At 34.2% G+C, this 11,631-nt stretch overlaps 1 protein-coding gene across 2 annotated transcripts in view; it reads right to left on the bottom strand.

Annotated features, from left to right (window-relative positions):
* Positions 1-859: 859 nt before the first annotated feature.
* Positions 860-11,631, bottom strand: part of LOC107733575 (neuritin-like protein) — a 42,903-nt gene continuing 32,131 nt past the window's right edge. Inside the window, exons 1-3 of one of the 2 annotated variants that reach the window (XM_016545248.1) lie at positions 9,983-10,094; positions 7,104-7,254; positions 860-2,574 (exon numbers count right to left, since the gene is read on the bottom strand). In XM_016545248.1, coding sequence (XP_016400734.1) covers positions 2,295-2,574; positions 7,104-7,254; position 9,983 — 432 coding nt within the window. In that variant the 5' untranslated portion in view covers positions 9,984-10,094 and the 3' untranslated portion in view covers positions 860-2,294. Of the gene's footprint in view, positions 2,575-7,103; positions 7,255-9,982; positions 10,095-11,631 lie in introns of those variants that run through there. The other variant, XM_016545247.1, reaches the window with a different exon arrangement.

The raw sequence follows: 11,631 nt of genomic DNA, 5'->3' as shown, positions 1-11,631 counted from the left end.
AAAAGGGAAGAAGAAAAATAGTAAGCGTCCTTGCATTTAAAACGCCCACGTAAACATAACACATTATGAGCAATAAAACCATGGCGCATCCCCATAACTCTTTAAACTGTTACTGGATTACCATATATCATCAGAGTACACAAACATTGATAAGTATTCTAGCTGCCCTACTACAACACGAGCCAAAGAGTTGTACTGAGTTGTGCCAATAAAATCGACTACACATTTGTTCATGTTTTCCAGAATTCATGATTTCAAGAGAAATGTTACATAGTAATGCCCACAAAAATGGTTGTTCTCATACCACCGCTGAGTGTTTATGTGTATGTTCTGAGCAGGATTCAGCTGTGTTGGGAGGTAACCTCCGTCTTTCTAACTGAAGGTGTGTCTGTGCTTACAGAGGCATCTGTGACACATGAAATATTAATATCTGGAAGAGTTAGAGGAATAAAAAATGCCATCCAAAGTGAGAACAAAAGATTTACACACTTTCTGCTAGCTGTAAAAAGCAGCTACGTTTTTATATAACATAAAACGGGGAAATCCCAGTTATTTTCAACTAGTTGACCAGCATCTTTTATTTATGTAATAGCAATAGTTTTATTTATATAATGTATATAGAATATATTGGTATGAATAAATAATTGTGCAGACAGACAGAAAACAAGAAGCATTTAAAATGTTCTTTTAGACACCTTGAACAATTTTTTGAATTCCTTTTTTTTTGTTTTTTTGTAGAGATTAGGGCACAGCTTCAAATGAGTGAGCGATCAGCAATATTCAGTATAATATCAAAATAAAAAAGAAAATTGTTTTACATGCGATTCACAAAATGCATCTGTCAAGCAAATTATAACTGTCTCGATATATTATTAAACATTATTAATAAGGGAGGTATTAATGAGCTCAATGTAGCAAGGAGTGATGTACACTTAAAATTGGTCCATATTAGCCCTTACTATATTATTTCATTAGATTGTACTACATTCACTGGCTATGACAATAGTGGAATTGGATTTGGAATCAAAGAAAAGCAATCTACCACACAAAAGCAAAATTTGAGACATAAGCGGCAACCCTCCCCTATTAAAGTTTTTTTCTGACTAAATAAATGACTTTTGCCCTCCTTAATAAGTTCACTGCATTGGCAAACATGATTGATTGCCAATTAAGCCTAAAAATTAAACATAAATCACATTGACTGAGGAATCCGCTGAGCGGAGCAGAGCACAGCGTTGAGTGAAAGTCATGAAGGCTGATCCAGGGAAAAAACTCCAAAGTCATGTATCCGCAGGAATACACTGTGTGCTCATATTTATGGTGATAATCATTCACAATTTGATCTTATTGATGTTAATGCGTTCACCTCCATTGATTTGCCTCATCTGTTCATTATGCACTAAATGATAACGTACTTATTCACATTAAGCTTTTCTTTACAGCATATCGGTCATATTTACATTACTGCACCATCGTGATTTTTTTAAGCGAATCCATCTTGTGTCATTACAAATACACATATTTGAAAAAATAAAAAAAGTAGCTATGAGCAATGTATAATGTAAGACTATACAATATATACACAGTACTCTAACCAACATCAACTGATACAGACTAGTATAAAAACACCTTGAAGCGTAATGCTGTGCTGTTCGTTAAACTGAATCAATGAACCCGTCATTAATAAATTGGGTTTAAACCGTCACCCAAAGGCATTCAGACTACAGACTAAAAAGTCTGACAATCCTGTTCCCAGGCAAAGCCTGTAGGTGAGCCGTGTTGCTTAGATTTACTTTTATTTGGTGTAATCCTTAAACTTAATCCTCTCAGGATCCTACAAAAGAAGATTACACTACAGAGTGAAATAATAACATTTTTGAGGGCTCTTTAAATTGCTTTGATACTCATAGCTCACCGATGTGATAATGTATTGCAGTAGAACTTCATTTAATTTCCTCTTAGATGAAGGGGTTCGAATGTTTGGAAATGCCTTTTTGCCATCTTTGATTTGTCCTCATCAGGCCTGGAGTCGTTTGCATTTTGGTCCTAATGAAATTTGTGCTTAAAATGAAGTTTTCTATTTAATAAATAAATAATAAAAGCAAGCATTGGGACCTGAAAACATGTGTTTGTTGAAAACAAGTGTCCAAATGACATTCTTTTTGTTCTAGAAAGTTGGATTTGAAGCATAAAATGAATCTTATTCTACTACATGAAAATGTCAGAACCAAACCAGTCAGTATTGTTGTCTATGTGCTGAATATTTGAACTCTGAGATGAGTCTTGAGATGCGATTATATCCATGGAAACAGTAGTAGCACAGGCAAACAGAAGGTCAGAAAGGTCAGGCTTGTATGACTAGCGCGTCCCTTTAACGACTCCTGATTGGTCTCATCGGGGCTTCGGGAATCAGAGGCAGCTGCTGATTGGCTACGACTGGAGCACATCTCATACAGGTTTCCAGAAAACTGCATCTTTTTGGACTCTTGTCTCAGAGAATCCCACACCACAGCGGCCTCCTCAGGGCAGCCGGCCATGGCCACATTTGCACAGTCATGAAAATCATCCCAGGATCTGCAACAGACACAAGCTTAAGGTTAAATGTACTGAATATTTAATACCTAATCTACAAGCTAATGAGCAAGAATCTGATCAAAATAAATCTGAAGCATCCCTCATGTAGTCATAGTTTAAAAGGTAGCACTAGTACAGTATGGGGCTTTTTATGGTATGAACTTACTTATTGTCAGGCTCTGATTTGTATTTAGACTCTTCATATATTCTAACAAGTATTAAGCATTGTATTTGTTTTATATTTTGAAAACTTTGCAGCCAAAATAAAGTTTTAGATTGATCTACACTTTGAAATGACCATAATGTATGTTCATAAATATTAAACCATGTTTATTTTTAGGGAGAAAGAATTTTAGGCATTGTTGAAGCTTTTGTGATTTTTGATGCATACATATCGATGAACAGGTCAAATACTGCAGTGAAAATATTTTTATGAGAGCAAAAAGCTTGATGCAAGGATACAGAATTTTAAAAATAAAATTTTTTTAAATGCCATTTTTTATGTTTCTTTGACAATAGCATTCTGTAATTAAAAATTATATTGGTGGAAATGTTAAACATATTTTTAGCATTTAATTTTTTTTAATTTTTCTTTAGCATTTTATGTACCCTAAAAATTTAATGGAAAAATTAATTGATTTTATCACAATTAAAAAATATTTTCACACTTTCTTTATAATAAGACAAAGTTACAGCCTGTTCTAAGATAAATACAAATATTCTGTTCAGATTTTTCTTTGTTTTCTTTACACATCTCATCTCATATTTCTTCTTGCTCTTCCCTGACACTGTTGTTTCCTTGGCAACCAAGTACACTAATTTCTGATAAAACTTCATGGCAAAATTATTGATCGTGTTGGAAATAACACAACAACTGATGGACAGTAAATCATTATCACCTAAATAAATGTTAAAATGGTTAATAATTATTTTACTCTTCATTAAATTATCCTAGTTTTTGAAACGTAACTTTTTGTAATATTAGTAATATAATGTATTTGCATATTTACACTTAAACACTTAAAGTCTGAGTAAAACTATACACACAAAAAAGGCATTCAAAAAGTAGCAGAAATGAATGATGAAGGTAAAAAGTAAAAGTTCCCAAGAGTTTCAGAAGTTTTATTTTGACCTTCATATAACAAAAAAAAAAAATAATCTGTTAGTTTTGGTAAAACTCAACCCCAGGGACATAAAAGTTCCCACTGAAGAAACACTCTTTTAAGTTAAAGCCCCAGTTCTTAAATAGACTGAAGCACAGCAAGACTGTTACCTATTAAACAGTTCACAGTGGAAGTCTGTCCTTCAACGCCACAAATGTCCTTCACTACCAATTCTTTTCTTAAACGTTCCTCTCAGATCTCTCAGTCTTGGCCAAAGTCTGACACTTTGCAATCTGTTGGGAGAATGTTGCAGTTCCAAAAGATCCCCTGACAGATGATCAGATACGTTTCTTGAGAACCCTCATGTGAACGCATAAGTGTGCAAGATCGTGCATACCTGTGTTTATGCATGTGTGCACGTGAACAGTGAGCTCAGTGGTGGTTTTAATTGGTACCTGGAGGAATAACGCTTAAATAGCTGTGTTAAAGTAAGCACCGTCTTCATCGCCTGCATGCGTATGCCTTGAATGCTAAACACGGGACCTTATAAGGCTGTTGCGTGGATCATGATTCATTCAGAAAGTGGCGTAAACGGGCGATGTGTAACGGATTGAGCTTGACTGGAGGATATACAGGAGGCTGTTCTTTAACAACATCATGCTGCTACACAATGAATTCTTAAAGAGTTCCTGCAGCTACAGGGTGTGACATAATATAAAGTCAGATCCGTGATCTATGAAGGGGCAGACAGGAAAAGACAGACAGGGAGGTCTAGTCTTTAATTAGAATATCCAGCACTTGGGAGGAACGGAAAGATGAGTGAGCTGAGAAAGAAATGGAGAAAAGAGTAGAAGGGAGCAACAGAAAATGAGATGAAAGGCAATGTAGGGAGATACAGAATGAATGAGGTGTCATATCAGTGAACTGTGATACTCTATATCACATTCTCCCTCTGACAACACAATGAATGGCAAATGTACAGCAAATAATCCTGTGGTGTGAGCGAGGCATTTAATGTGTCTGTACAGAGCAGTAAATGTGTTGATGGGTCATGCCTGTTATGCAGGACCTTTTGACCTCTGTAACATTTAAAAATGTGAATATGCTGATGTTTTATTGGACAAATATTAGTATGAAAAAAGTATGCCAGACTTTCAGAAATATGCTCTGGTAAAGCTTTGACTAATGTTCAAATTTTAACATCACTGTTTACACAATGGGAAGAAAACGAAGAGGATGGAACCTAGGATGGATGGAAATAATAAAAAGCTCAAATTCACCAGTGATCATTTATGATGATTAATTTTGCCAAACAGGACGGAATGTCCTGTGTTGTCAACTCCTTTGTTCACTATTGTGATATTTTGATAAAAGAAAATTATGATTTCCATTTTTTTTTTAATTGGATATGAGAAAATGAGACTACTATTTTATGCAGTATAATAAGATGGAGATGTGGAAATGTACTGGTAAAATAAAACCCAGGTAAAAATGAATCTGAATCTGTTCTTCTCATTAGTGTATTAATGTGGACATATAAATATACTACCTTACAAAAGTTTGGTGTTGGTAAAACTTTTTTAATGTTTTTGAAATAAGCATCTTTTGGCTGCATTTATTTGATTAAGAATACAGTAAAACAGTAATACTGTGAAATATTATTACCGTTTAAAATAATTGTTTTCTATTTGAGTATTTTTTTAACACAAATGTCCTTCACTACCAATTCTTTTCTTAAACGTTCCTCTCAGATCTCTCAGTCTTGGCCAAAGTCTGACACTTTGCAATCTGTTGGGAGAATGTTGCAGTTCCAAAAGATCCCCTGACAGATGATCAGATACGTTTCTTGAGAACCCTCATGTGAACGCATAAGTGTGCAAGATCGTGCATACCTGTGTTTATGCATGTGTGCACGTGAACAGTGAGCTCAGTGGTGGTTTTAATTGGTACCTGGAGGAATAACGCTTAAATAGCTGTGTTAAAGTAAGCACCGTCTTCATCGCCTGCATGCGTATGCCTTGAATGCTAAACACGGGACCTTATAAGGCTGTTGCGTGGATCATGATTCATTCAGAAAGTGGCGTAAACGGGCGATGTGTAACGGATTGAGCTTGACTGGAGGATATACAGGAGGCTGTTCTTTAACAACATCATGCTGCTACACAATGAATTCTTAAAGAGTTCCTGCAGCTACAGGGTGTGACATAATATAAAGTCAGATCCGTGATCTATGAAGGGGCAGACAGGAAAAGACAGACAGGGAGGTCTAGTCTTTAATTAGAATATCCAGCACTTGGGAGGAACGGAAAGATGAGTGAGCTGAGAAAGAAATGGAGAAAAGAGTAGAAGGGAGCAACAGAAAATGAGATGAAAGGCAATGTAGGGAGATAGAGAATGAATGAGGTGTCATATCAGTGAACTGTGATACTCTATATCACATTCTCCCTCTGACAACACAATGAATGGCAAATGTACAGCAAATAATCCTGTGGTGTGAGCGAGGCATTTAATGTGTCTGTACAGAGCAGTAAATGTGTTGATGGGTCATGCCTGTTATGCAGGACCTTTTGACCTCTGTAACATTTAAAAATGTGAATATGCTGATGTTTTATTGGACAAATATTAGTATGAAAAAAGTATGCCAGACTTTCAGAAATATGCTCTGGTAAAGCTTTGACTAATGTTCAAATTTTAACATCACTGTTTACACAATGGGAAGAAAACGAAGAGGATGGAACCTAGGATGGATGGAAATAATAAAAAGCTCAAATTCACCAGTGATCATTTATGATGATTAATTTTGCCAAACAGGACGGAATGTCCTGTGTTGTCAACTCCTTTGTTCACTATTGTGATATTTTGATAAAAGAAAATTATGATTTCCATTTTTTTTTTAATTGGATATGAGAAAATGAGACTACTATTTTATGCAGTATAATAAGATGGAGATGTGGAAATGTACTGGTAAAATAAAACCCAGGTAAAAATGAATCTGAATCTGTTCTTCTCATTAGTGTATTAATGTGGACATATAAATATACTACCTTACAAAAGTTTGGTGTTGGTAAAACTTTTTTAATGTTTTTGAAATAAGCATCTTTTGGCTGCATTTATTTGATTAAGAATACAGTAAAACAGTAATACTGTGAAATATTATTACCGTTTAAAATAATTGTTTTCTATTTGAGTATTTTTTTAATGCAATTTTAAAATTTAAAACATACTCTTGTGATGGCAAAGCTGAATTTTCAGCACCCATTATTTTGTAACAATGTAAAAGTACCGTCACTTTTGATCAATTGAATGCATCCTTGCTGAATAAAAGCATTCATTTAATGAAAAAGTATATTAATTTTGAACGGTAGTGTATATGTACAGTATAGACAGTGATGCTTGTGTTTGTGTTGTTCCAGGTTTTTTCCTTACTTGCAAATAGAGTCGATCTCCTGCGTATCCTCGTCTTTTTGGGAGCTGACAGACAGACTGTCTCCTAGGGCAAGCAGACACTGGGCAAACCCTTTATAGATGGAGCTGCACTTCTTTGTGGCTGCAGCAAAACATGGACTGGGGACAAGCACTAGAACAAACAGACACACAATTAACAAAATTCATGTAAATTTAAAAATAAATTCAGAAATGTTAGAAGCGGGGAGTCTGAACAGAATGCAGAACAATGACCTTCAAGATGTACCTTGAGATGTAAGATTAAGGGGATAGTTCTTCCAAAAATGAAAATTCTGTCATCATTTACTCACCCTCATGTCATTCCAAACCTGTATGATTTTTTTCCCTCTGTTAAACACAAAAGAAGATATTCTGTAGAATTTTGCCAAACAATTGACAGTAGCTACTGACTTCAGTAGTACTTTTATTCCATACTATGGAAATGGGAACCATCATATTACATTCTTCAAAATATCTTCTTTTGTGCTTAACTTGAAGGCGAGCAAATTATGAATTTTAATCATTGGGTGAACTATCCCTTTAAATAAGCATTTTTCTCATTTCAGTTTGCCAAGCTTTCAAGCCTGTTATGTTTTTTTTTTTTTTTTCAAAAGCTCAAATATAAATTAGATTTGTTCTTTAAAAAAAAAAATACACTCATTGTCCAAAACATAGGCAAGGTCATAAACAGACCAGCAGGATGACATTGAAAACACTCACAGCAGTACACAAAAGTCTTCAGTGCCACCACTGCTGGATTTGTGGGGTTCTTGGTTATTTATAAATTGTTTATAAAGAGTATAGTTCTATGATTCATTGTTAGAACAGAACACAGGGTAATAATAATCTCTAACCTTGAGGATATGGGAGAAAAATTCAATAGAAATGCTCTGAGCTTTCATGTGTTAGGAGCTCCAGACGCTTGCTTATCAACACTTTTTTAAGCTAGCAAAGTTTGCTTCTCTCCAGCTAACAGGGAATATTTGGCTAACGTTCTCTCAAAGTTATGAAAAAACATGTTCATAGAACATCTGTTCAAAGTAATCTGTCCTTTAATAACGTTCTCAAAATATTAGCACACGTGTATATCATTCATGGAATTGTTTATTTCTGAAACCTTTTAGTTAGACATTTGTCTAATTTTTTTTTTTTTTAAATGTTACTACTTTTTATTTTCCCATAATTAAGTAACGTTCCAATAATGCATAATCTTTGCAAAATGATAGAATGGAATGGTCCCTTAACATCTGCATAACCAAGATTTTTTTTTTAAAATATGGATGTTTTTAACATTCAGAAAAAATGTTTTTATAACTAGATGGAACATTAGCAAAATGCTTTTAGAAGATATTTTCGTTTGATGGGTCTGTGCATGTGCCAGTGTCCTCCCAACCTCCATTGCTCCTTGTTGTCTCTCAATCTCTATAACCTATAGCTATCGACAATAAAACCACAGATGGAAGTAACGATCTTAATTGGGTCAGACAGCAAATCACCAGCACTCTCCTAATTCCCTTAAGGAAATGAATGATTAATATTTGATAGGATAGAGTTTTCTCTCTATCAGAAAGACTGAAGTGCTTTGATGATGCCAAGGGGCAATTTAGACAACCGTCACTCAATACAAGATTCAACAGAACTATCAATACTAAAATCATAAGGGATAATATAAAGTAAGCTGGCCACTATTACAAAATGTAAAAATAAAAAAGAAGTTTATCTTGCTTACATGGTTACTCACCAAATAAATATGTGGACATGATGTATTGATTTGAATTTAAATTATATTTTATTCATATTTTGAATTCCTGTATATTACATGAAAGCTTCCACAAAAAAAAAAAATTATTATAAATAAATAAACAGCACATTACAAAAATCGGCCTAGCAAAAAGACAAACAAAATAACAAAAAACAAAATATAATTTTTTATTTTTATTTATTTGGATGAACTTTACTATTTACAATTTCATTTGTTAACATTAGTTAATTAATTAGTTAAACATGAACTAACAATGAAAAATTCTTCTAAGCATTTTTTTATCTTATAATGTTGATTTCAACATTCATTACATTATTAAAATCAAAGGTTTTATGTTAATATTATTATGGACATGAGCTAACATGAAAAACATGAAAAAAAACATGAAAAAAAGTGTATCTTGCTTACATGTTACTCACCAAATTGATGTACTGATTTTTGTTCAAATTATTTAATTTATATTTTATTTTGCTTGTTCCTGTATAAAAGCTTCCACAAAAAATAAATTAAACTAATTAAACTAACTAAATAAAAATAGTCCATTACAAAAACCGGCCTAGCAACAAAAATAAATAAATAATAAATTAATGAATTACAAATATCAGCCTAGCAAAAAGATAAACAAAATAACATAAAACATAAAATAATTTTTATTTATTTGGATAAACTTTACAATTTACGGTTTTATTTGTTAACAAATAATTAATTAGCTGAACATGAACTAACAATGAAAAATTATTCTAAAGCATCTTAATTAATGATGATTTCAACATTTATACATTCAAAAGTTTTATGTTAATATTATAGTGGACATGAGCTAACATGAACTAACAATAAACAGCTGTATTTTTATTAACATTAACAGAGTAATAAATAAATACTGTAACAAATGTATTGCTCTTTGTTAATGCTAGTTAATGAATGAACTAACCTTAACTAATGGGAAAGTGTTACAGATGAACCATTCCAGAAACATTTACATGCAGTACAGACCCCATACAAACAACAAAACCGAGCAGCCTGGGAGGAAAATTAAATCATCTAAGAAGTGGATACGTCCAAAAAGTCTCATCGGATCAAAACGGAGACAAGAACTTACTGTGTCCAATTACATATCTCTGAATTTGTATCTCTGGCCGACGCTCAAGCGGGTTGAAGAGTAGTCTGTACCACTGCCTGCATTAGTAATGTTATTACTGATGTTGTGTAATCCAAGAGTGCTGTCCACCCACATACAGCGTGATCTGGCCTGGCCCATTCAGCTCAGCGAGCCGTTATGACCCAGGCGGCAGACACAGGGCTTATTTGAACCACAACATAAATTTTTAATCTGTGGTGCCAGAGATCCACGGCGAGTCCATAGGGTTCTTAAATAAATAAATTATATAAAACAGGGCACTTGCATGAGAGGGGACTGCAGAGAGTGAATGAGAAAGAAAAGAGAAACTGGGAAAGATGGAAAAAAATGGAATGAAATAGAAGAAATGAAACACAAATATGCAGCATTTGAATTGGGTGTATCAATTCAAAATTAAATATGCTAGTAATCATATTAAATGATAAAATGTGAAAAAATGTATATTTATATACATTTAATTTTATACAAATATTTAAATTCATATAAAATTTATATGCCAGAATAAATTAATAATATTCATTGTGTAATACGTTTTTGGTCTCTTTAAAGCGGCAAAATTAATATAACATACTCTGTTCTCCAAGAGAGAATGAGATTAACACTGCAATACAGTTCATGCAATACGAATGGTTCACTCTAGTTGTAGAAATCACAATAGATTACAATTCAGGTACTATTACACAATACATAATCAAGCACTGTAACGTCATCCTTTTAAGGAACATGTTATGAAACCTTGAAACAAAACCGTCATAATAAATAATGTGGAGCGCTAAGAGCAAAACAGTTGCATAATTTCCTGTCCCTAGCGTGACTCAAGTTATAAAAACAGTCTATATCTATCTACAGTATCTATCTATCTATCTATCTATCTACTAAGTATTGACTTCAAACTTTAAGACTTAAAGATGCTGAAATCAGATGACCTCTGGAGCATAAGATGGGCAAGTGATGATGGAGGTTTAGGCCACATATCTTCTATTCATGAGGTTGAATATGCAAGCTTTAGCCAGACCAGTGCTGAGCAAGCACATTTGCTGCTGAGGTTTGCTACATGTGCCTCTCGCCGACATCCCGCCGGGAGCATATCAAAATAAATGAAAACCATTTTTATTTGTCGGTTTCTGAAGATTTGCATTCACAAACACAGTAGTGCATGTAAATAAGGTTCAGTGGTGTAAGTAGACATGCAGGCATGTTGCCAAAGTATTTTTGCCAGTTTTTTGCTCTTTATACTCATAGTCAAACCGTTCAAAGAAGGAAGAATGAAGTAAAATGGGGGTGTGTGGAATTCCCGGATGATCAAACCCTTGTGGAAAACTCAATATACAAACATTAAAACAATGCTTTGAAAAGTTCAGATTGTTAATGATTATATCACTGATACTTAGGTACACTCTAAAAAATGCTGGGTTAAATATAACCCAGCGCTGGGTTAAAAAGGGACAAACCCAGCTATTGGGTTGTTTTGACCCAGCGGTTGGGTTGTTTTGGCCCAGCGGTTGGGTTGCTTTGACCCAGCGGTTGGGTTGCTTTGACCCAGCGGTTGGGTTGCTTTGACCCAGCGGTTGGGTTGCTTTGACCCAGCGGTTGGGTTGTTTTGACCCAGC

Source organism: Sinocyclocheilus rhinocerous, unplaced genomic scaffold (genome assembly GCF_001515625.1).
Source record: "Sinocyclocheilus rhinocerous isolate Xijiao unplaced genomic scaffold, SAMN03320098_v1.1 scaffold3477, whole genome shotgun sequence".
Lineage (NCBI taxonomy): Eukaryota > Metazoa > Chordata > Actinopteri > Cypriniformes > Cyprinidae > Sinocyclocheilus > Sinocyclocheilus rhinocerous.
Note: the sequence above shows the minus strand (reverse complement) of the source record. Positions and strands in the feature narration are given on the sequence as shown.